We start from the raw sequence: 27,357 nt of genomic DNA, 5'->3' as shown, positions 1-27,357 counted from the left end.
CAGCCAAGCTCGTTTAACAGCGCTAAGCCAAGTGGCGGTCGCGTCACTCATTTACACCTCACAGTCATATTCATATTGCTGGCTGCTTAAGCGCTGGTGGGTGAGAACGTTAACATTATGAAAAAGTCGCGTTATAACGGTGCTGAGTGGGTGGGTGTGTGCAATAATTTATGCATGCCTTGAGTATTGAGTACAAATTTAGAATTGTCAATCACTTTGCGTCGAAGTGAATTCATAAGTGTACAAGGTGAAAGAAACTGAAAATAAAACAAAATATAGAGCAAAATAGAATAACAAGCAGTCAGCTGAACGTCGAGAGCAGTGGTAAAGGCGGATGGGAAAATTCATTCGCTCATTGTTTGTTACACGCTTGTCTTTCTGAAGTACCTAAGATAAGGTGTACTCGTCGATTTTTACGATTGGTGGAATTATTCCATAAAGAAATTTCATGAAACAATTCACAGTCACAGGTCTTACTGATATCGTGGGTATCCGTGAACGATCAGTGAAAACCAATGACATTGGGCCTTAGATTGCTTCCAAAGTCATTACCGACCACCAAATCGTCCAAAGTATGCGGCACAGTTGTGCCGAACCCAAAGAAATTACGACAAAGCAGATCAAAAATCAATATAACTTTGACAGTTTTCTTCGATTATCGAGGTGTGGTGCACCCCGAATTCTCTCCAACCCACCAAACTGTCTATAGAGAATACTATTTGAGTATTATGCGTCGTTTACCCGAAGCTATACGTAAAGGAAGGCCGGAATTGTGACCTTTCCAGAAGTTTTTACTGTTGCTTTCGACAATGTTTTATGACAAATATGCATAATGAGGTATACCCAGCTATAGTAACCTGAAGAACAGAGACATATTTTTATACTACTGCAATATGCCAATGAGCTGAAACATCATGGAGTTCAAGTACTCGCCAGAGAAACCGAAAAGCTGCATATGATTTCGTGGATCGCCAGTTTTATTGCCACCGTCTTTTCTATATATTTCATAAACGTTTTTGTCGGCAAGTTTTAGAAACAGTCTCTGCTAAGAGTCGATTGAAATGAGCTTTGTGCTTTTTTCAATCATTTTTTCACATTCGCATCCTGTTTCCTTTCAACAATTTGCTACTCTTTATAACATCTACACACACATACATATATTTAGTCATAACATTATGGCACTATCCATTACAACACATCAATCATGAAACGTTAACCGCACCGAATGATAGACTTAGTTCATTAGCAAGTAACAAGCACTTGAAGCTAACACGCGCTCCAACACTCTGCACGCACATCTGTGACGCCCGTTCGCTCTATTGAATACTCGTATCTTCATTGCGTTCATCTACTTACGAGCATTCTCATTCGCATCCGCATCCGGCGTATGCGACCGACCGAAATGTCAAAGGCGTGCGACCTTTGCTGCGAGCAAGTGTATTATTGATTTCATTGCCCTTTTGTTGTGGTACCCAGTCCTCTACGTTGTTGCTGTTGTCATTCTGTTATGTTAGTTGGCATTGTCAGCGCCGTTGACGAGTCAAATTGAAAACGCACGAATTAATGAGTTCAACAATTCACGAAACAGACAAGACAACCGACACGACACACACAAGAAGCTCTTCAAATGCCGCCGGCTAAGACCGCTACATTACACTTCGCATCGCCGCTGCCGCTCGTCGTCGACATCCTGTGCGAAGTTGCAAAGGAAGCCACTGATTAAGAGCGGCAACGCGCCAACGGATGCATGGCTAAGCCAACAGCTCATAGCAGCCCAAAAGCAGCCACCGATCTGCCGCCACCAGCCACCAGCCACAATTGACAAAATCTATTGAATTGGTTTAGCCGCGGAGGTTGGCCCACTCGAGATATTTGACGAAAGCAATATGCAGGCTGTCGCACACACTCACACTTGCGGCGCTGCATTAATTCGTATTTACCGTAAATACGTATACATATCTGCTTAGGGTTTCTCACTTCCGTGTGTGTGTTAGAGTGCGCGTCTGTCTTCACTTCGCGGCTTCTGAGGATGCTGCGACTTTCGGCTTGCGTTGGCATAAGTGCGACCTCGTCTGCTGCCTCGCTTGAAATGCCACTTCTGTCTCTCAGCTCCTTCTATTGCCTAGCATATGCGTTCGCTCATTCAATCGCTCGTTTATCCGTTCGTTCGGTACGTGTTGACAAACATTTCAAGCGTGGCTCTACAATACACACTCCACATCAAGTGCCTATTCGCCAAATCCCCCACATGTATGCTCATCTTCATATGGAAGTTTGCGGGTGTGTGTTTGTGTGCTTAGAGTTTGGAGTGTGAATGTATGGGGGCTTTGTAGTGTTTTTGTGTCCATTAACATCCACACTTATCCCTTTGTATCACGAAATTGTTGATTGATGTTTTCATGTGGAAGTGTAATTGAGTTTCTTTGGCAGTTCATGTCGGCATAGCTGCGGGGGGTACAGCAGAGCGTTGAACCATATGAAGAGGAGGCGGGGAAAATTGGTTTCCGGCTGGTGTGAAACTACTAATTAATGGATTTACTCAACTGTGGTCGAGTCCGCTGGTACATTTGTGGGCAATGTCTCAATTAATATGGGTGTATTTATGCACGAGTTACGAAAGAAATTACTGCCTGTAAACTCCTTTGCAAAAGACAAGAGTGTCCCCTAAGTTCAGTATTACGCAGAAGAGTTTCTTCCGCTAAAGAAATCATCACAGCCGCATGGTGTGTACGGATCAATCGTTACAGATTGGTTACCCAATGACTGCTTCGGCACCACACAGTATTGCCAATGGTTTCAAGACTCTGTTGACTATTGTTGTTGCCACCGAAGTGGCTTTCAAGCAAGCTGCTATCATCAAGGAGTTCATCAAGGATCCCAAGAAGTTTGTTGTCGCAGCTGCATTTGTTCCAGCTGCTGATGCTGACGCTGGAATAAGCCAAAAAGGAAGGATCGGAGTCAGAGGTAGACGACGATACGGGTTTCGGTCTCTTCGACTAAACAACTCAACACTAAAATTGATATAGATTTAAAGCTTAAGAGCTATGAAAGCTCCTGCCATTAACCTCAAAGAGGCATATACCTCAAAACTGCAGTCACAAAAGTAATACATGAATTTGATTTGCGTCATGAATTTCTAAGCAATTTTTACACTGCTTTCATTCAATATGTAACATTTTTTTTTTTAACTGGAAGACTCTACCTTATCTCGTTGAAATTAGGTGAGAATTTGGTTAGTTTCAGTCCAAGCGAAATGTTGGTCATCGCTTTTGATGATGGTGTGCAATTATTTGGGGAATTTGTGTTAGTTCATTGGTTGGTTTTCATGTTTTTAACTCCTCTATTGAATACGGTAGGATTGCTTAACGACTACCTAAGCATGGTATTTTAACTTCGGTTGTGACAGAAGTTGGCACATTACAGCTTCGTCTTCGTAATCACCTTTTACATGACAATTACTTTTGGTCCGATGCTCAGTAAACCTTCTTCGAATTCCTTCAACTTTTTGCGTATTTCTGGAAATATAAGTAGATTACTTTTTTGTTACTTCAGGTGGACTTTGGTTCTAGCAAACCTTAGAAATAAGATGTTTACTTCTTTAGACGCTTTGCCTATCTTCTATGTCAAACTTGTATCATATTTAAGATATTAAGTTGGGCTACCGAAACGGAAAGAAGGCGATTTCGGCACTCACATGACTAGATTTTCTTGATGTGCTAGATTTTCTTGGAGCACAAATAAGAATAGTAGTGGAATCTGCCTCTTCGATTTTGCTGTTTGCTTGTGTGAGTCCTATGGAATCAAACTGTCATTTACCTCTTACTTAATTGGGTATAAATTTGGAGATGAGTAAGGTGGATTCTAACTGTACCTTCAAGGCTAGTTAAGCATTGTTTATCCTCACTAGAAATAGCATCAAGCCACTTCATAATCAAACTCGTTTGGATGCCTGGTCATGGCGAAAGCGTTAGTAAACGTTAAGCAAACGAGCCAGCCTGAGAGGGCACTATTGTCTCGCTCACATTAGAATGGGACCGAGTTGGATTTCCATCTTTATATTGTGTTCTAGCTCCGGGCCAATCGACCGAGCGACTGCAATATCCTTTTAGACTAGTAGAATGGAACGCAGAAGATCTTCTGAAGTGCTTACCATTAGCAAAGTTCGTCTCGTCGTTATATGTAGTAGATATTCTCACTGAACATTATTTAATATGCATTCATGCGGTAAGGCTTAAAATCTTACCGGACGCAAAGTCCAAGTTGAATGGAAGAGGCTGAGGTGGAAATATCCAGGCAATTTCTCCTCCACTTTCCAATCTTTGCAAGTCTGAAGATGAAACATCTCGTCGAAATAAATTACGACAAGTTCAACGCGCTTTTTCGATAACTAAAGATCTTATGATCCAGAATTAAGGATTTTTCGAGATAAGCTGTCCAAGTGAGATCTCACTTAGGATTGACCTCTTAACTTAACCTAATTTGCCTTTAATATGGCTGGCACAAGAAGTGTGAATATGGATTTGGTTATAGAGAGATTCTTGTGAAGGTACGAAAGATGCCAGCTAGCAAATTGAGTAAATTAATAATTATCTAGGCAAAATATTCGTTAGATTGCATTAATTAAGGCGAACAAATTGTGACATTCTAAACCAGGATGTATATGCCGCCCATTGACATCAGGAAGACGAACTCGAACGATTAATTCAGCTATCAGCGCCTAAAGCAGTATCGGCAATGACAGAGGAGAGGAACAGTAGCACCAAAAATGGCAGCAGCGGTGAAACTTCTCATCCAAAGGGCGCTGGAACCACAGACTTATACCAAACGTCCACTCGCGGATAGACACACGACACGTGGCGACGGACCTCCATCAGACCCAAATACTTAGTAGACATGGGTGCTTTAGAAGCTACCTGTACGAATTGCAGCACTACATTAGTCCGACATGTACAGAGTGCTTAGAATATATATTTTTTTTTTATTTGCCTCAATTTTTAAGTACAAGAGAGAAATTTAAAACTATACTCGGTAGTAATTTAATCGTCGATAATATAAGGACACTCATGTGTCAGTCGGCTGTGAAATGGAAAGCTGTTAGCGAAGCGTCAGCATTCACAATGACAAAACTGAGACTTTTTATACATATTAGGCATATGTCAGGTCGCACAATAGAGGAGACGTAAATATCCTGTTCCTCTCACGAAGAAATACATAGCCGGTGGTTCCGTGCAAGAGTCTGAAGTTTGGAGTTGGTTGGGTTTAACAAATTAAAGTTTCGCACTCCGGCATTCTATGCTTCCCCTACTACAAAACAGCGATTTTTTCGAAATAAACAAAAATACTGCATCAATTGTTTTAAAATATTAAGGTTATATTAAAACACAGAAACTACATATTGTTATAATTTCTATTAATCGTTACTTAAAAAGCAAACTAACGTAGCATCACTTTTCATAAGTTTAAAGCTGAAGGAAAAAATGTATAATATAAGCCACAATTTGAGTTTTGGTTATAAACTGTTTATATGTACGAGGTGTGTTCAAAAAATATCGCGAATTTTGAATTTTCGCTGGTTACGTATATTCGAATTTCGAATTTTTTGTGGCGTTATGTTGGTACTCATGTCTCTCAATTATGCCGACAAGCTCGGCCATTTTGAATGTGTTGAATTTAATTGTTGACAGCTGCTTTGCTTGCACGTGTTTTAGATCGTCTTCGATTTTTACCTATTCAAACAAATGGATCAAGGAACCTGTATCAAATTTAGTTTGAAAAACGAAATTAAGTGCGCGGATGCATTCCGATTGTTGACTGTGGCATACGGAGAAGCTACCTTGGCCCGAAGCAACGTTTATCGGTGGTACAAAATGTTCTTAGAAGGCCGAGAAGAGTGACAAAAATTGGCTTTTGCACCACGATAACGCCCCTGCTCACACATCGTTGCTTGTGCGCCACTTTTTGGCCAAACACAACACACTAATGATGCCGCAGCCACCGTGTTCCCCAGATCTGGCCCCCTGTGACTTTATCTTGTTCCCTAAACTGAAGAGGCCCATGAAAGGACGGCGTTATGCTGCTCTTGACGAGATACAGACGGCATCGAAGGAGGAGCTGAAGAAGATAAAAAAAAAATGATTTTTTTGAAGTGCTTCGAAGATTGGAAAAACCGTTGGGACAAGTGTATAAGATCTCATGGGGATTACTTTGAGGGGACAAAATAGATATTCATGAATAAATAAATAATTTTTGAAAAAACACTAAATTCGCGATACTTTTTGAACACACCTCGTATATCGGTTATATATGAATGCAATAAAAACTTCAATTTAGATTTGTAAAAAATTCAAGTTTAAAAAATTATTTTTATTTTTTAATATTCTTCCAGATCCTTATGTGGTTGCATGGAAGCGTGGCATCGCCATACTCACCGCCGGCAATGTGAAAGTAACACCGGATCCACGTGTGTCGCGAGCCGAGCGATTCAACTTACAGATACGCGACGCAGTGCCACAGGATGCCGGCGACTACATCTGCCAGATCGCCACAATGGAGCCGCGCGAAATTACGCACACGGTCGAGATCTTGGGTAAGCGCTCGCAATAAGCAAACAAGTATTCTAGACAGTGTATCTGGAACTATAAATCAGTTTTGTGCAGCTCAGCAACTGCACACACACATGCGCAGGAGGGGAAAACGATATTTTACGTCTAATTAAAGACGAGCAATGTCGAAAGTCATTTGCATGCACATATAATATATAGACATATATCAACATGGACGCTATTGATGTATTTAAAGTTTTTGTTTTTGTTTTCTCATATGTTGTTTATTGTTTTTATTCATGAAAAAGCGTTGCGTGTGTGCGTTGCAGCATGCTCACTAGCTGCCACGGCGATTGAATGAGTGCCGTCGGAAGTGTGTCAACAAGTTCCGCTACATCGCTGCCACTGCACACGCTCGGCGCGGCATTTGGTTGTTAGAAGCGCACACACACATACATACATACACACAATTAAACAAGTATGGTAATCAATTTTTCGAAAACGAATTTTCACATGAATGCATACCGTTATGCCGCCGTGCATATTTGCTCTTCCAGAAGACTGACTCATATTGATGGAACTCGCGCGCACAAATGCAGCGCAACAAGCATTCAATGCTGTATTTTCGAGCGATCAACTGATGCAATTGTGTCAAGGATAATGAACTTGGTGGGCGTGCATGTGTGTGTGTGTGTACGTGCGCGTGTTTCAGCGTTGCAATTATTTGTTAGAATTTTGCATATTTTTTAGTTAACGGTGTGTGGCAAATTATTTGCATTTTTAATGCAGCACAACAACAAGCAGAATTTAGTATTTGTTATTGTTGCTGTTGTTGTTTATTGTGGTGAGTTAATTAAAAGTGTGATTTAATGAACACAGCGTTGCACACGCAATATCTCATGGTGGCTTGTCAAAGCGTTTCTTTTTCGCTGACTCTTTTGATATTTTGGTCCTCGTCGCAATTATTTTAATATGCCGTTCGATTTTGGCTCTCAGTTGATGGAATATTTTGAAAATGTTTGGTAACAATATTATATAAACAATTAAATGTCAAAAATACGAGGTATCTTTTTGCGAGGGTGGTCCAAAAATACTTAAACTTTTTTGTTTCCTCAGAGAGCTGCAAAAATCACTATTTTCTTGATTTACTCATACGCAAACTTTTTCATTCAACTCAACTCACTGAAAAACACAAATTGATGAGCAAATACCAGCTCATTTTGCCGTACACATTATTCCGAGGATCTTGAGTGTTCGGTTCAAAATTTGTCACTCAATTCAACTCACTGAACAAAAGTCAACGTTCAATGAAATGAGCATGTGATGACGAAAGCATCATTCGGTACAATTTGAGTTGATCGATTATGAGTAGAAGACTATACGATGTGAGCGTTACGACTGCATTTACCGTAATAATTTCTATGCAGTTTGTTGTTATTTGTTTCACCTTCTTCTTCTCACATTTCATCTGTGCAGAACAATGGCTGCTTGCTGCGCGCCTGAGTAAAATCATACGAGTTGATTTTTGCTAGTTGAGTGTTGTTCTTTTTCAAAACAATGATTGGTGAATCGAATGAGCAAGCGCCCGAAATCATTATATTGAACACGAGCCGAACAAACTTGCAGTGAAATAAAAAATCGCACACACCCGAGTGAATTTAAAATCAACAACAAAAATACGAGCGCATGTAAGTTTGATCGGCTGATCCGAACAGTGTGTTTATTCGGCTGTTGAGCGCGTACGAATGTTTTTCATTCAGCCGATCACGTTCTCTAATACAGACTTTCACCGTAGATACTTCTTTAGCTTTGTAAAACCATAGCTAAGCCTATAATGATCTAGTCAAAATATAATGTACGAAAAACAAGCAGAATATTATTAAAGCCCACAAGAGTTTACTATGTAGCTATAAACACCTACAAACACAAACATGCTAGTCTTTTTTTATATTTCTTCCATATTAATAAAGCATTGACCTATCGATTATGCTTAATCCACTCATCTGCAGATTGACTCAGTTCTCATTTTGCTGCTCATTCTTATGCTAATCGATTCCGTTGCTAATGCACAAGCGAACGCTGGCTTCACCTAGTTCCCTCCGAGAGCTTGCTGGCCAACGCTATTTGTTGTCATTATGTCTTTGCATTCTTTGACCATGCCCGCAAGCAAGTAGTCGTCGGCTGGCGACTTCATTTCAATGCCACTTGGGAGAAGTTGTGGGCAGGGAAATGAGCTTTTTTTATTTCAACGACGAAAGCGAAAATTATGCCGGCCGTCTATAATTAATATATGCGCAATAAATTTTGGAACGATGGGTTATTATTCGTGGATATATATATATACATATATTATAAATGTATATATATATATATATAAATGTATATAACTGAAACTATATATTAATATTTAACAAGAAATGATAGAGGCCCAGAGAGAAAAGAAAAATTGTTGGAAAAGTTTTTTGCTCAATATGTTTCAGCTGTTGCGAGTGTTTCGGAAATAGAGAGGCTTTATAAATTCAAGTACAAGAAATAAACTTTTGTATCTGTAGCTGTGTAGAAGATCTGCTTTATTATAAAGTGTTGACTTTCATGCATCTGGACTACATAAAGAGTTCTATATGCATTAAGTCACCTCTGTAATAAGACCGTATAGTTCTTTCCAAATTAGTAGTAAGTGCAGACAACCACAGGTTAGCAAAATCTTTCCGGAATAGCTTCTGTAGAAACAAAATAATTTTATAGACATTTATACCAATTTATACCGAGTCACTTGTGAGTGGTTTAGCGAACAGATCAATTGAAAAGTTTCCGACAGATGGTGGAACACATTTTTTGACACAAGAAACCGTTTTTATTCAACATATTTCCCTTCAGCGGTAATGCACTGATTAAAGTGACCTGTTTTGTAAATGTAAATAATCAATGACGAGAAAAATTGAAATCCGGGTGATTATCTGCGCGTACGTCCAGCAAGCGGACTTGAGTAAAAAGTGAGATATTTTAATGAAACTTGGTAAAAATTTTCCTTGAGAAAAAGTTAAGGCGGAGTTCGTAAATGGGCGTAATTGCATTACTACCACGCCCAAAAAACGCCATTAATCGAAAACGTATTAAAGACCATAACTAAGCCGATTTCAACCAAATTAGGTATATGTATAACATACATCCAACAGTCACAATGCTTTTAAGAAATTTCGTGTTTTATTTTTCAAAAGAGCGCTATAAAAGGAACAAAAAAATGTTTGGAGTATCAATAAAATTCTTCATTCCTGTGAAAGTATATTCGTTGCCATTATGTATGGAACTCGATTTCTGTTGCATGACCACTACGGGCACGCTTGTAAAAGTCCAGACGCTGAACCCAATTCATCAATGCGCTGGCTTGTTAGCATAGCCTCAAGCATGATCATCCAATTTGGGGCCAAACATATTCGGTTATAATTGAGCGTTAGCAATTCGCATTCACAATAACGTTCCGGTCTCCATCATCAGCGAAGAAGTACGGCCCAATAACGCCCTCGGCTCATAAACGACACCAAACCGAAATTTTTTCGGGATGCAATGGTAACACAGGGAGTACATGGGGATTGCTGCCTGACCAATAATGCAGATTTTGCTTATTAATGGAGCCATTTTTGATGAAAATCCGGATCATTTTCAAATTTTTGCTCAGCCCAATTCACGAACATACGACGATTGGTGGTCAAGCGGCTTGCGTCAATATGTTCTGGTGAGGATGTAGGCCAATTCCCCATAATGACGTCACGTAGATGCCCAACGCTCCAGAACCACTTGTGATAGACTGATTTGGGTCTTCCTAAATTGATGCGTTAGCGGCAGCAATATTCTCAACACAATTGGCACTTCATTGTCTGACTGGCACGGGATAATTTTGCCCTGTGCCCTTGGATTCAAGTTTAACTAAACGTTCAATTGTTCAGATCTGACAAAATGATTATGACGACTATAAATTGGGCGTAACGCTCTTAAAATTGAGGCCACTGACTCCAGATTTTGGTTGTAAACTTTAATAATGGCAATTTTAAAAGGCAAATTGCATGGCGTCGTTTTCTGTGCCTATTAGTCTACTTTTGTAGCATCCCTATTGAAAAGCCCCATACATACATATACATATATAATTGCTTGCATTCCGATATTTTGGTTGACATTTTGACTTTAAGGTATTTCTCTGACTTAGATTTTGCTTGTAGCAAGATTATAACATCTTCGATTGTACCCAATACAATGATCCCAGATCTGAGATCTGAGTCCTGGAAAATGATGGAGCCATGTTGCACCAATGGTCAAATATCGTATAAAACGTTGGATTTATTAGTCTTGAACATTTCCAAACACTTTCCCGAAACGCGAACTGGTCATATTTTTTGGTCAAGAGAGAGTTTGCGAGGCAGCTCCTTTGCACAGAGGTTTCCCATACTCAAATATTCGTGAATAATATGACGACTTAACGTTGGGAGCGCCATCTATGTGTCAGGTGTGTGAAAATGATATTTACATATCACTACGTACAATTCCTACAGGGTCGTTGTGACCACATCGATCATTATATTTTCGCACATTTCTTATGCAAATGAGCAGCGCAGATGCGTGTGTGTGAATAGACTGGACAGTAAGCCGCATAATAAACAGTCAAATGTGGCAAATCGGTGGGGAATTATGACACTCCATGTGGCCGCCGGGCGCAACAAAAGGCTAAGAGATGCTTGCCACCACTTATGACCATAAAAAGAATGAAGCACACAACCGCGCATAAAAGTCAATGCAGCAATATTTGAAGTTCAGCATTTATGTGCTTAAACACGTAAGCGACTTCAATGCATATAAGAGTGTGTGTGTGTGTGCTTTAGTGATGCCGCCAGCATAAATTGGGAAATCAATAAATAACACACACACACACATGCATGCCAACACATGTGTGCTGCAAATGGTCGCTAAGCAGCGCGGAAGAGTGGCTTTGTATACCCAGACCCTTAAACCCCAATCAAAGAGGATCATGCTTCTTAAAATACGCTTCCTCTCTGCTCATTTGCCTGCTTCGCTTTGCGCCGCACGCCTCACTTTGGCGTTTTATCTCGACATAAGATATTTTTGCTTATTTTCGTGTTTGGCTGGGATTTTACAGCTAAAGCGTAGAGGAGAAAAGGCAGGTACTATACTTACATACATAAGAGTATATACAAAACTGTTAATGTGTTACAGTACATGTGTGTGCGTGGCTCTGTGTGCGTGCATGTTCTTAGAGCCGTCGTCGGCAGCATCTTTGTTGTAAAACTTCTAATCAGAATTGATGAATAATTTGCATATATTTCCCGAAGGCATTTTCCCTTTTATTATTTTCATCCTTCCCGGCGCACTCACACGCGCACACACTTTCACAAACACACAATTTTCTTAAGAACTCTTCATTTCCATTCTTTTATTCCTGAATCTCGAATAAAATGTGTGTTTGTTTTGTTCAATGCTTCCACCAGGGATTCCATTGCCTTTGCTGGCTGCTGCTGCTTGAGTACATTTAGCTGCCTTCGAGTGGAGCTCGGAGAGGAGAGTGCTGCATGAAGATTCTGGCGGATACGCCAAAGGAAGACGAAAATCTCAAATCTCTAAAGTACGGCATGCTTATCAGCATGGAATAAAAGAAACTGCACAAAATGCCAGCAGCAAACACCAATACAATAACAACAATAATAAGCGTTTACAACAGCAATACTAAAAGTGCCTGCTTGCAGATAGTGTGCGCTCAGCGCCTCGCTCCGAAACGCGTTGCATTAAAGTGCTACAGCTATTGTTGTTGTTGTTGTCGTTGTTACATGCTTATCCTCAGCTTCCGTTTACTAAAGCCTCGCGCTCAGCTCCACTTCTTAGCTTAGGCGAAATTCTTTGCCCGCAGCTGAGCAACGGCGCCGGCATGAACCCTCAGCTCTCAGGCGCTGCGCTGGCTCTCGCTGTAAAATTGAATTTAATGCGTTTGCCACGCGAAAAATTACACTAGCGACAAGTATCCATTGCAATTGCCTTTGCGTAGCTGCTGCGAGCGTTTGCTGCTGCATGCAAATGACTTCTGCTCGCTGTGTGCTTTGTGCAAAAGTCGGCGCATAAATTTATCAGCAGCTTTTCGCTATTCAAATCTCCACGATTCCACTATATTCCACTGCATTCTGTGCTGCCTTCCGCTGCGCTTGGCGTTAAAGTAGTGAATTGAAGTGCGAAAATATTTTAATTGTCAGATACTTTTAACACTCGGCATCTTATTAACTGTAATTGTGAAATAGACGGAATGCTTTACTAGTTCCTTGGTTTAGCAAGCAAATATATAATATACGAGTGTTTCAGTACACATTTTAGATTTGTGGAGTTAAATGATTTATGCGTTTTCGTTTATCTTTAATGTCAGTTTAAAGCACTAAGGCCACTACTGAAGTCAGCGGCAGTAACATTTCCGAGAAATTATTCAACTTATGCTTTATATCCTTACAAAATAAAAAAGTAAACACGTCAACTTTGATTGCACAGAAACTACGTTACCATTCGAAAAGTGTTCCTTTTAAGAACTTTGATCGTTTGTATAGCAGCTATAAGCAATGGTAATCCGATCTGATCAATTTCTTCGGAGAGCGCATTGTTCCTTTAGGCAATAATCCATTCGGTCATTCAATTTGTATGACAGCTGTTTGCTATAATCGGATCAACGAGAATCTGTCTACAAAGTTTTCCTAAAATGTTTCTTTCTGAGGTGAAACCAACTGAAGCTTTTTAAAGAATATGCTTGGTTTCCTGTAGTGCTAGATATTCAGAATCAGAAGGTAATATTTCCTTCTACTTCCAAACATGATGATTAGGTTAGGTAAATATGCTGATTACCTGTGAAGCCACGAATCATCCATCTTGGAACGATATAGGCCCTTATTCCCCATGATTCCCAAAACTTCTGGTATAATCACATATCGACAAAACTTCTAGAGATTGCCAAAAATTTATTAATATGGCCAATATATATTTCAGCCAATTCACCGCATTCGTAGAAAGTATGTAGTAAGTAGTCTGGCGAAATCTAAGTAGCTAGAGTGCTACAAAACAAGCTGAGAGATAAATGTCCAAAGGACCTTTTATATTTCATTCTGGGCCGGCGGGCTTTCGCAACCCCACAACTGCTGATTGACGACTAACGACCAACGCTTGCTGGGTTCGTATGAAGGTTTTGGTGCTTTTTTGGGAAGTTCACCGGCTTTACAATTTCCAACATCACTTCGCTTTCACTGTTAGCGAGCTCAAGACCTCTGTAGCAGCTCCTCTATCGGAGTACATGCATATTTACCCAAAAAACTCGCACTTTGGAGAAATTCTTCTTGATGGCTGTCAGTCCTGAGTGACAGGCACAACAACGTAATAGTGGTCTTAAAAAGACTCTCCTTCAAACAATGATCTTTCCGTGAAAAATTTTACTGCGCCTCTTCTCCAGCGACTCCACGGCACCCACAACCCTATTAAAAAAAATTCTAAAACAAAAATTTAGTAAATTTTCAACTAACGGTATAACTTCTCATATGATTTACTTGTATTATACTTTTGAGCAGCATGTTTATAACAGCATCCTCAGCATCTTAAGAAGGGAAAGAAGAACAGCAAAACTATCGAGCGATATATAGTATGGAGAGAAATAGGTGCTCATTAAGAGAGCAAGTGGAGTACAATCTATAACTGTCTCAGTACCGAAAATATGTCAAAAAGTGCTGGTCTAATACTAAGTAATATTTTTGAATCAAATGGAAACACACATGAGTTCTAGAATATAATGGAATGACAAACACTGACTGACGGACAGTCAATTGATTGACTTATATGTCGATGTATGAACCGTGTCACGAAGAAAGTCAGAGAGGCACACATCAAAGTGGCTTGGGAGCGCAAAGCAACATCCGAAGTCGTGTTTATTGAAAACTTTTCGCTTCGTTGTCACTCTGTCACACGGACGCCAAGTGCGGATGGTCGGATGGTCTTGGCTCATTGACTCCACATGTGCTGAGCGCGTGTTCTTCTGTGTTTGTGTGCGCGATGTAATGACCATGAATGTAATGTTTATTGAACTTTTACACAACTACTAAGCAACATAATAATCATATTTTTTGTCAAACTTGGACCATAGCATAATCAACAAAACACATACATGTGGCAGTGTTGCAACAACAAAACGGAAAACAAGCGCTGGAAACAAAAGAGTGAATAACTGAAAGAAAACTACAGAAGAATATCGAATGTTTTTCAACTTTTTATGGACGCGCCTGCGAGGGAAGGCAGCTGGAGCGCCATAATACCAAAAATCGCTAACACACACAAAAGCACACAGCGACGAAAGCGGACAGTTAGATTCGGCAGCTCCACTAGGGCGCTGAGAGCTCCGCACGGGTAGGAATTTCATTGCAAAATGCTTGCTCATTTCCTCCTTGACTCCTTGTTCGCCGTGCTATTTCTGCTTTGTGCTGCCGGACTTTTTATGAGGAGCGTAAATTACTTTCAGTTTGTGCACTGATGATGAAAAAATAATGTCGGCGAGCAACAAAAGTTTTTGCGCTGTAAGAATTTTTCGGCAACAATGGAGACACAAAATACGCGCAAACAGCAATAACAACAAAAAACGGCAACTCAGAGATGAGTACTGTAAACAAAAGTAGCGAAAAGATAAAATTATTGTTTAATGATGGCCAAAGATGCCACTGCTGGCGGCAGCAGCGCTGGATGAGCGACGCATCCAACGACTGGACACCGAGCAAACAAAGTTCTGTATGAAAATATGCGAATGTATGCGTGTGAGTGTCGTACACGGCTCGGTGACGCTGAAAATGATGGGGCAGCGAACTGAACCGTAGCGCCGAAAAGGGAATCGGACAAATAAAAGTAATGGAAAAATGCGGGAAACGCCGAAAATCGTTGTTAAACATTTAAGTAGCAATATTCCGTCGCACATTTAATTACTTAAAGCGCTACTTGTGTATTCGGTGGAAATGGGGGGGTCGCATTTTTTATTGATACTCCGACTATGGCAATGAAGTTGTTACTTTGTTTGCGGTAGTTTTTCTTAATTATGCCGAGCAAAGCTGCTGGATAATATCTTACGGTTTTATTATCCCTCAAATGCGTAAAAAAAAATATTGTTGCTGTTATTTTTTTTTTTTTTTCATAACATAGTTCTATGTGAGATGACAGAAAAGACGTTCGATTATCATTGGAGAGAGTTTTAGCCCAAATTATTCAAACTTTCTTTAAATCAAATGTTATAATGGTTAGGTTAGATTAGATGGCTGATCAAAGATCGTGCGTGGACTACTATATGTGGTCATTTGTGATGCCATAAGAAGAAGAACTCCTGTTTTCCGAACCATAAATTAGCAAACGCGTGGTAGCCAATACAAATATGCACAATTTCCCTCTCAGCCAGCTCGGTGATCTTTGTGGGAGGGCATGATATGTCGATGGTGGCCCAGCGATGGCCAAGCTTCCGCGAAGCTCAGCTATCTAGCAGTAGAGTACAAGAGGATACGGACGAACCGGCTTGCTCTCATTCTACTGATAGCATCTGTCTTTTCTTGAGAGCACATCAGCTGAAAGATGCTGCACTCCGGAGCAGTAAATATATTGCTACTTAATGACTGCGACTTCGGCCTGAATGGCAGAACATCTGAAACTGGAGTTCATAGAGGGCTCCTGACAGTGAATCCCTCATCTGCCATCCCCCTAACGTTGACCCATGCATAAAGAAGCTCGCTGCTTCTATCCTACAATGGCTTCTTCCTATCCGCAACTCCCTCACCAGTACGTGGGTAGAGAAAAAGCAGCCACAGTTCGGTTTAGGGACTGCATTTTATATAAGACTCAAAAGCAGCCAATTTTGTTCAATAAAAAGTGCATTCCAGCAGCTTCCCCCTACTTTGTGGTCTTATATTTTTTCAAAAGTACAAATTTAAGCTCGAAAAGTATTCCTTATACTTAACTTATAGCTCACCACACTACAATTCTGCCATTTGGTCCTCAACAGAATGGGGACTCCAAACTACAAGCAAGAGTTCACCCAGAATCTCAGTAACTGCAGCAAGCGCAAGACGAATGTCTGGCAAACACTTATGAAATTCTTAAAAAAAAAAAACACATTTTATTAACATAACAGAATAGCATAAGCAAAAACGCAGCCAACAAACAACCAATCAAACTATGCCAGCAGCAAGCGATAGACACAGACAGCAACGAAAATATTCGCATGAAATATGCAGTCGGTCGGGCGACGTCTGTGGCTAGTTTGGCGACGCGTATAGTTGTGCGGTTGGCCTTTGTCAAAAATAAAATGCATTCATTTTCCAAAAGTTTATTCGTCTCAATCGACTTTATGAATATTTACTGCAGAAAAAATTGCGTCGCTGATGGCCCGAGTGGCAGGCGACAGTTGGTTGTTAGAAGTAGCAAACTAATGCGGTCGGCCACCAGCGAGTCGCCACCCACCAACCACAAGCTACTGCACGGTCTGGTCATGTCGTTAGCAAGAGACACAAGTCGGCACAAACAACAACAAAAGTTCAAAAGTAAAAAGTCCAATTGATCAAATTTAATGGTTTACTGCTTTGATGACTGCTGCGAAAATCACTCAAGCACTTAGCGAGTCAGTGTGGCAGCTTCCCGGACCACAAGCTGAAACTTCACCGAGAATGCAATAACAACAGCAACAGAAACAATACATTTTGTTCGTCGCACATTTCAAGCAATTTTACTTGAAAAGTTCTTTCAAATATTTCTTATTGATATTTGGCGCAGCTTTTGTTATAAAATTTTTTCGCTTTTCTTCAAAGAGAGGAAGTTTTTAATGTTTCTTTTTTTTCAAAATTTTTAAAAAGCATATAATAATTATTTTAAGCAAAGTCGGTGGCTATAGCATGTTTTTGATAACATTTGATCTTTAGTTAAATCACCGCCGAAAAATAGATTTTGTTTGATATATTTTTCTCTAATATTGAATGTTTTTGTGACACCTGTTTGGTATATTTTTTTTTTATTTGAACGCTTATTTAATAAAAATATATACAATATGATTATTCAAAGTAATGCCCAGCTGAAGCTACAACATTATTGCCAGAATTCTATCCCTAAAGAACTGCACCGAGAGTGAATTAGGCCAATTTTTGATACCTTGCTTTGTTGAGAACCTTATTTCAGTGAGACTGTTCTACATCGTCCGAAACAGATGGTAGTAATAAGTGGCAAGGTCTGGGCTATAAGGCGAGTGCGTCAAAACTTCCGTGTCGACGTTTTCCAAATAGTTTTTAAACATTCTTACAACATGAGGCTGTTCACATAATGACAAATTTGTATATGGTGTCTAGTAGTGAACTTCGGGCATATTTTGGCAAACACTCACTTTATTTAGATCAATTGTTATCAAGAGCGTTGTCCACTAATGGTTTTACCGCTTTTTAAAAACCCATGGCATAGCACGCCTTCAGAACATGGCCTTTGCCGTTAATTTGGACGGTTGAGAAGGTTGCACATATTTTTTTTTTCCTTTACGGTTGTTGTAATTGATCCCCTCTTCACCATCAGTAAGATAAGATTTGGACTGAAAATTTGGATAAGCGAAAATTATACTTTTATTTTATAACTGCACTTTATGTTTGCCGACAAAATTTCACCTGATGTTCCAAACACTACTGCCTCTACATGTTTGTACAATTTATCATTATAAATTCATATTTATCACACAGTGCGTATACGTAACTGACAATTTTTAATTTCTGTGCTAGCAATATTTAGTTAAGGTTGGTATCCAGCTCTCAAGTAATTGCTCAAGAAAAAAAATACATTATTTCTCAAGTACTTTTGACAGCTGGTTCAATGCTAATGATGCACATTAGAAGAGCAAGAGAGAATAAACAACCAAAATAAACTTTGCGCGTATTAGTATGTATGTATGTGTGAAATAGCATAACTATTTTCATTGGTGGTGGTATTGGAATGGTGTTGATGATTGATAAGTTTTATATAACATTTCAAAAATAAAGAAGAAGAATAGTCATGTTATAGGAGGACTGCACTTGAAGCGAATTTTAACATACTCTTTGGCCGCACTATCGATACATCCTCCAATGTATCATACCGTGGGTACCCCAGATACTTACATACATACATATATACATATTTATATATTTTTTGGAGTTCCCTGATCTGCACGCAACTCAACAAACAACAAGTCTTTATAGGATGAATAGCATCGTGAGCATAAATCCTTCTTATATATACGAAACTTTACAGCTAGAAACTTCGGAACTCTTGTTTTTACTAGCGTTTCATATATAACTGTAAAATTCCTCAATTGTGCTTACAACATATTTGCGTAATTTTAATTACTGTCGTTATTTAACGCAAACCATAGCCAACTGTCGCCTGCTAAGCCACACCACATCCACTCTTGCCCCAACAAGTACCCCCGTTCGGCATGTTGAACCAACTCTCGGCCTACAAATGACTTTACTTGGTTGCACTCACTCCCGCACACTTCCGCTCATTCTCTCGCATATTCACTCACTCTCTGGCTCCGTTCCAGCTTTGGTCTGTGCCATTTGCTTATTGCTGTTGTTAATTTATGTCAGAATATCCACAAAGTGTCAAGTGGACCATCATTACATCATGTTTATGTAGTTGCAAGTGTGTGCTGGCTGCTTGACTGTGGTGTAGTTAGTGCTCCTGCAAATACACTCACACATGTGTATGTCATTTTTAAGGTACGCACACATACATTCGAACACATATTTGTAAGTTTCTGTTTTGGGCTCCTGCTTTTGTGTTGGTGTTGCACTTTTTGTTGTTATTATTTTTGAGTTTCGCTATTGCTATTATTGTTGTTGTGTCGGCTCTGTGTACATTTGCGGCAAATTAACTGTCCGGGCATGTTTTCTCATTCGTTCATTTAGCCACAGACCATAAATCACAGTCGAGTTGTTATCATTTGACGGCAACATATGTTGCAATAATTGCATGCCACGCCCTGTCGTTCCACTCACTAACCGCTCACTCAGTCAGCACGTCAATGCAGTTATTGTATATACATACATATATATACTATATACACATTTATAAGTAAATTGCGAATCATTCTGCAGCCAAAGTTAGCAATTGACAGCGCAAACTCTTGAATTTCCAGCCAGTTGCGAAAGTTTGGAAAGTTAAACTCTTCAAATATGCAAATTTTCGTCAACTTAAAACTTGAATGAGTTCAACGGCGTGCAGCACTTTTCACCAAAAACTAAGAAACAAAATAAACGTCAATCTACTAATGAACGTTGACTGCAGACAACCTGTCTTAATAAGCGGTGGAATGTGCCGCCACGCCTCTCATTACTGCGATTCGCAATTATTGCGTGTCACGCTCTGATGTGTGGCCTTGTGTTGCCAGATTATTTAAAATGAGTTTCATTCGAAAGATCAACAAAGACCTGACGGTGATATTGATTGAGCAAGGTGTGTTCCACAGCTATACGAGATTGAAAATAATGAAGAAATTCGCTAAATTTTGAAATTTTTTTATAAAAAAGAGAAGAATTCCACTCTCGCCATCAATGAAGTTTGTGAAGTTTATAGAGGCGATGCTGTATTAGTTAGTGTGTCCCAACAGTGGTTCACTAGGGCTTCCGCTCTAGAAATTTCGATGTGAAAGATCCACCTCGCTCTGGTCGATCTATCGTTGAAAAATTCAATAAATTTATGGAAAACATTGACCAGAACTGTCCCATAAGCCGCCATGACATCGCTAAGAAACTTAACAAGAAATTAATGTTTGGGTATCATATGAATTGTCTGTAAAAATTTAGTGGACTGAATTAACATCGCGACAAGCGATTCTTTGCTAAAACGAAATGAAATCGATACATTTCTGAAGCGAATGGTAACGCTAGACGAAAAGCGGATCATGTACGACAATAATGTGCGACAAAGATCATGGGTCCAAATGATCACAAAGCCATAATTGACGCCTCTAAAGGTTATGCTAAGTGTTTAGTTGGATTGGAAAGGAATTAACAGCTATGAGCTGCTCCAGCCTGCTCGATCGCTTGATTCTACATTTTACTGTCAACAACTGATGAGATTGAAGCAAGTAATCGAAAAAAAAACGGCCTGAAGTGATCAACAGAAAGGGCTTCGTCTTCCATCAAGATAACGCTAGACCACACAACATCTTTAATGAGCTTGGCTGGGAAGTTTTTATGCATCCACTATATGGCCCTGGCCTTGTACCATCGATCCATTTGTTTCGGTCAATGCAGAATACCCTTAATGGAGTAAAGTTGGCTTTAAGAGAAGCCTGTGCAAGTTTACACTGATGGAATAATGTCTATAGCAGAGAAATGGTTCCTTGGAGTATACTTATTCTTGTGGCTTGGTTAAAAACTAGTTACCTATGAACTAAATCTGAATTGGCTTACTCTAGTGTACTATGACCAGTATTGTATAATACCAGTTCGTTCTAAAGAAGCTTGAAGTCAACTAGTTAATTTATGGCTAGTTCACAGCTACTTCCAGATACATCATTTCAAAAATTTGAAGATTTCTATTTGACATTTACATTCAATTCAAATAAATGCTTTTTACTTTGAAATATTGCTCTTCTTCCCGCAAAGCTTTCAGCCAAACTCCATCTCTTTTGTCAACGAAAAATACATTAAAAATTGTTTAAAAGTCTTATTTTAATAGTTCCAACACATCCCTTACTTGTGTTGGTTAGTGGCAGCAGCAATTTTCCACTCATTGCAATCAACTTTCGCGCTTCAAATATTTCTGGCATTTTCATGCACACACTTGCAGCACAAGTGACATGCATGTTGGCATGTGTGTGGGTACTATTGCGGCCGCTCATTATTGCTGAACAACGATGTATTTCACGCTATAGACCACATTTTCGGAAGTTACCACGCAAATGCTCGGTTTTGTTGTTGGCTTTCGGTTATTAGTGCCGTTGTTTATTTGCTGTTGCAAGTACATGCACACAAATTTGATTTAATGTTATTGACTTTTCACTTTACAAAATCAAATGGAAATTCATTTTAATTATGATTTTCATTTGCCGATGCGGTTTAATTCAGTTCGCCGCATTTTGGGTGGCGTCCCTCGCTGTGGCCCTGTTTGTGGGATTATTTGTGTGTTGCTGATGTTGTTGGTACCTTTTGCATTTTTTGTTTACTTTTATGTATAATTTAAGTAATTTTTAATTAATGTTTAAGCTTCACACGCTTAAATCATTTTGTTTCTATTTTTGCATTTTCATTAAAGCAAGCACTGAAAACTTTAAGAAAGTGTGGAACTTTCAGCAAGCTTGATCTCGAGAGCGTCAAATTTCTGCAAGCTGCATATTCTAAACTATTTCAATTTATTGATTTTATTGGTTTTTGAAAAAATTTTATCAGGCTTTCCATATAATTTTTTCATACAGTTTAACCAAAGCTGCCATGGCGTATGAGTAACCCGATATAATGGGGAGGAGAAAATTCATAGTTTTCTAAAACTAAAAACTTTTTATTCAAAGAAAATAAATTTTTTAAACCATAACTGTTCGACTAATTCATTAATTTTCTTTGCATGGTTGCAACTCTCATCAACTGCCATATAACTTTCCTTCTTCTAGTGCACCACAAGCAAGGCGTGTGCTGTCTTGCTCCATCAGCTTCACATAAACTTTTCTATTATCTCTAAGCCAATGCAAAATTTCCATAATTTCGTCTACTCACATAACAATGAAGTATAAATCTATTTATTTGCACTTTTTTCCTGTCATAAAACTTTGCCTTGTCTCGGCTGCGGCATATTCGGCAATGTGGTCTACACTGCTTTTCTTTCACTCTTCTTTCCTAACTGAACTACTTTGGTTCTTAGGGGAAAATCGCAGCTTAGAGGGGTTAGTTTCAGAATATCAAGTAAACTAAAATCCCAAAACAAAGGGAAAAAGAGTGAAAAAGCAAATCGCATACGAGGACCAGGCGAACTAGTGCAGCAGCGAAACGCATAGATTGGCAGCGTCAAGTTGGCAGAGTGGCAGGGCAGTGGTGTCATGTGTCTATGGTAAACTAAAACCTAACATAGAAAATTGAAAATATTTCGGAGAATTTATAAATTATCATGTCGTAAATGTTGGATAAGCGCTAATACAAATAGACGCATATGATCCCTTAGAAGATTATGCATGCAAGTGTGTGTGTGTGCGTTTTGGGTGCTTGAGAGCAGTCAGCCTGATGGTATATTAAAAATTACATAAAATTTCTATACACATGTGCTTATATATGTACCTATGCATATGCTTAGATATTCCGGGTTTTCCAATTGGAATGATATGATTTCTGAAGATCGTTTCGGCAATTTTTAATGTATCATGATAATATTTTTCATTATATTTAGTAATGTATAGAATTCATCATGCAAAAGTATAGACGAGAATAACGTTTACAAATTATTCAGTTTTATTTTCAAAGTTCTCCATCTATGGTCGTAATAATCGTTTACCAGTTCTGTTGAAAATTTCGAGCAAATATTTTCTTTACATAATATTCAAGTGCCAATAACACATACAGAACCGCTCGAAGTAATAAAAATATTGCTGCTGTTCAGGCAAGAGTTATCGAAAGCCGCAATTTGTCGATTCCATCTCAAATTGAAAATGTTGAAAATGTCAGAGACTAATCAGGAGTTTTTCCTGATCATTCAGTTTTTCTTCAAAGGTGACGTATTTTTGGTCTTTTTTTTTTTTTTTTGTTTTTGCTTCGCTGGAATTGCTCCTTTAGATATGCAAATCCACTGACATCTCAACTTCGGCTCTATGTAGGTTATGACTGCTGGCCAAAGACAGGTTGGAGATGTTCTGGGTGGTATGTTTAGAATTGTTCTTAATAGTTTTTGTTTGAGTCAAGCAAAAATAAAGAATATTTCATCTGATCCTTGTTCTTGTTAAGACGAACCGAATAAGAGTTTCATACACATTACACAAAATTTATGTGTGACACAGAATTTATCTTGATTCTTCATAGGCAATCGAAAATAGTCTAAATAGTACTGTTCAATTAATGACGTAAAATACACATAACAAAAAACTTACGTAGCATGCTAAGAGAGTAACAAATGTATATACAATGTAACGTGGTCGAATGCAATTGTTATGCAATCGTAAATATTTAGTTATTCATCAAAATCTATGTTGTCGGCTTCAAAGTAATCTCTATCAAATGTAATTTAGTTAGGAAAACAATTTTTACAGTTCCAAAACACTTTTCATAAGCACTTTTTGGAATGGCCTTCAACTTCTTCAGCGAATGTAGTTGTATTTCGCCGATTGACTGAAAACGGGTTCCACGCAGCGGCAGTTTCAGTTTGGGGAACAAGAAAAAATCGCACGAAGCCAAATCTGGTGAAGACAGTGGTTGATCGAAGGTATTAATTGTGTTTTAAATTCGGTCACAATCTTGGCTCGATGCGATAATAATTATCGTGTACGGTCTGCGTACATTGTGTTTATATGGTGCTGTTAATGAGGATACATAAACCAAAATTATGACAAAGTTCTTATGAAAAAAACAGTCTTTAAAAGTATAATCTTAAATTTTGGATTGTTTCTTTGCGAAACTTTCATTTCGATTAACCCTTATATGATAACTAAACTCTTGAATACTTAAAAATTGTAGTTAAGGTATGTGACTTTGCTAGATGCTAGCAAATGTAGGTCATGTCTTGGTTTTTATTCTTTAACTATTATTTATTTTACACTAGAAAACAGATGCTTGTAAGGAAAATTTCGGCACACGTGTCTACAAAAGAGTCTTCACTTTTTTTTCAATTATTTTTTGTTCAATTTTAGCCTGTAGTTGTTAGATTTGTATCCGTATAATAGAACATACTATAAATTGAAAATATTACCGTATTCATTAATATTTAGTTCTTTCTATGAAGACATTTATTTATACACAATAGCTTATAAGCCTATAATTTGCTTTAACAAAAATTTTCAAAATTATTTCAGTCTATCGGGTGAGGTGTGCAGCTTCACAACAACGGCCTGACTCCTACAGTTACCAGAAATAACATATTAACATATAACAAAGAAAGAAGCAAATTGTACGATAAACTCCAACAATTCTTGTCCAATCAATTTATGCTTTTGAAACGTTGCTAAATGGTTCAAACGTTTACTTTTTTATTTATTTAAATACCGACGTTTTTTTTTTTTATATCAAAACTTATGGTTTACCCCCAAAAATTGTTGCTTTAAAGCAAGGTTTATTAGATATTCTCAATATTTTAATATATTTCAAGGCTGTTGTATGTTTTATTTCTGAATTCTATATATCTATCTATTTGTTAAAATATTTAACTAAAACATTTCCAAAAGAAATTATACTTTTCATTCGCAATTAGGTTTGAAACTTTGCTAATACCAGATTGCCGAAATGTATGCAACGCTTTTAATTTTATAGGTTATGGTATAAAGTATACGAACAATTTAAATTAGTTTAGCCCTAAGGTAATTAAGTAATGAAATCATAATTAAAGTAAGAAGATTCGCCTAAAATATCTATCTCTAGTGAAAACTAATTAGAAATATGTCGCATATTTATGCCTAACAGTACAGATGTATACATACATAGCGCCATAGAAATACCCAATCTCTTTAAACCTCAAATAGGTCAAATATTTTTCTACTTGCCATTTACAAACCCCACAGATACCGTTATGCAAAAATGTTAGTAATTTACATGAAATTGCAGGAATTGTTAAACGGCTGTACTGGGGTTTACATTTCCCTTAAATCTTAATTTGAAAACAGTTGTAAAATAATTTTCCACACAAACAAACAGCTGCACACACATACCAGCAACGCATTCGTATGTGTGTATATATGTATGTGTGTGCGTGCATTGTGAATTTATGTGGGCCGGAAACAATATTGCCTTTAATGCAAACAACTTTTGCGGCAAAACCTTTAGTTGCGTTTAGAAATTCCCAAACATTGAATTAAATTGCTGTCTATGGGAGACCTGCTGACCATAATAATTTCAAATAGCAACAACACAAATAAAATGTAAATGCACACGCATTTGTATTTATCTGGACTTGACTAGGAATGTGGCCAGTGTCATCGCTACACTCGACCGCCTCCCTTTCCAACTGATTTGCTGCAATAGTAGGAAAATTCTGTTGCGTATACGCCATGGCTTCCTGTTGCTTTGCTCTTTTTTTTCTACATCTTTCTTGTATTTGCCTATTTTGCATATTTCTAATGTTCTTCTGTTGTTCTGCTTGTGTATTTTCATGCTCTGCCTTCACACAGTGCCACCAAGGATCCATCACATTAGCACCGGTGGACATTTGCAAGTCAAAAAGGGCTCGTCGGTGCGTATTGAGTGCTCGGCCTCCGGTAATCCGACGCCGAACGTAACTTGGAGTCGTAAGAATAATATTTTGCCCAACGGTAAGATTTGAATAAGTTATAAAACATTTCAAATAAACACACTTTGCATAGTCATCTTCCTGCCACACCGCAGTTCCTGTGTGATATTTGCGCTTCCACTTTGTGTTTCTTTTTATTGTTTAAGTAAATATTTTATGGGCTTTTGTTTTATTTTATATATTTTTTTATTTTAATTTTTTGTATTTTTATTCTATTTTTTCCATTTTATACAGTGTCTTTTTTGTTAGTTAAATTTTTTGCTTGCTGTGTACACATTTACGCACTTCCATCGGTGCATAGAGCTCGTATGTCCTCACCACCGCTCTGTGCATCCGTAGAGCTGCTGCATTTATCAAAAAGCAAATAAATAACGCTGCATATATGTAAATAAAAGTAAGGAATATGTGGAACAGCGCCTAAAAGCACACTTCGTCTGTCATATCTCTGTAGAAGGCGCAACGATGTCAGTTGATTTAATTAAAAGTGCCATTCAATTTTATTGACTCACATTCTCACAGCTCAATTGCTGCATTGTTGTTATTTGTTTTGTACTCACACTGCCCGCATGCATTTTACGCTCTACTTTTGGTTTCCCGTATTTTTTTCTTTTTTGCTTATATTTACTTTATTTGATTTTTTTAATTTTTATTTATTTATTTTTTTCTGTTTTCATTTCATTTTTTTATTTCAACAGCTTGCCATGCCACATTCTTCAATTCCAGCATACTTCGTATATCGACCACTTCCTTTTTCGTGGTGCATTTCCTCCTACTCCACATCCTCTCATCATTCAATCACTTAGTTATTCCATCACAGCAGTAAATTTATTTTATTCACATGTTCCGTTTTTTATATTGCTTTTCCCCGATTTGCTCCAACAGGCGAGGAGAAGCTGCACTCGCACATCCTGTCGATCGAGAACGTGGACCGGCACAAGGGCGGCGTCTACATTTGTACAGCCAACAACGGCGTCGGTCAACCGGCATCCAGTCAAGTCGTCCTGCATGTCCTATGTAAGTTGTGAAACCAAAGAGCAGAACAAAATCGCTTTTAATAAATATTATACAATATAATGTAGTGAAGGAAAAAGAATACGAAAAAAATCGAAACAGTGAAGTATCAGGTCGACATGCAGTGAAATACTCGCCGTCGGTCAAGTACAAATGAAAAGTTCCTATTTATTTATGCGCTCTTGTATGCAGAGCTTCGTTATGCGTTTACGCATACTTCTCGTCCAAGTGATAGTATGGAGGTCTGTGTAAATTCGTCTGTTATAATTGTGTAAATACTATGATCTTTGGCAGCACTGGTTGAGAGTGCGTGCCGTCTGTTAAA

The 27,357-nt window shown here is 38.5% G+C and overlaps 1 protein-coding gene across 2 annotated transcripts in view; it reads left to right on the top strand.

The window, feature by feature from the left end:
* LOC108975285 (hemicentin-1) overlaps positions 1 to 27,357 on the top strand; it is a 449,942-nt gene that overhangs the window by 371,015 nt on the left and 51,570 nt on the right. For both annotated transcript variants that reach the window (XM_018943659.1, XM_018943658.1), the window contains exons 5-7: positions 6,386 to 6,586; positions 25,903 to 26,043; positions 26,904 to 27,035. In XM_018943659.1, the coding sequence (XP_018799204.1) occupies positions 6,386 to 6,586; positions 25,903 to 26,043; positions 26,904 to 27,035 (474 nt within the window). The remainder of the gene's footprint in view (positions 1 to 6,385; positions 6,587 to 25,902; positions 26,044 to 26,903; positions 27,036 to 27,357) is intronic.

This window comes from Bactrocera latifrons, unplaced genomic scaffold (assembly GCF_001853355.1).
Source record: "Bactrocera latifrons isolate USDA-ARS-PBARC rearing strain unplaced genomic scaffold, ASM185335v1 scaffold_63, whole genome shotgun sequence".
In the NCBI taxonomy this organism is placed as follows: domain Eukaryota; kingdom Metazoa; phylum Arthropoda; class Insecta; order Diptera; family Tephritidae; genus Bactrocera; species Bactrocera latifrons.
The sequence above is the reverse complement of the archived record's forward strand: the minus strand, read 5'-3'. Positions and strand labels throughout refer to the sequence as shown.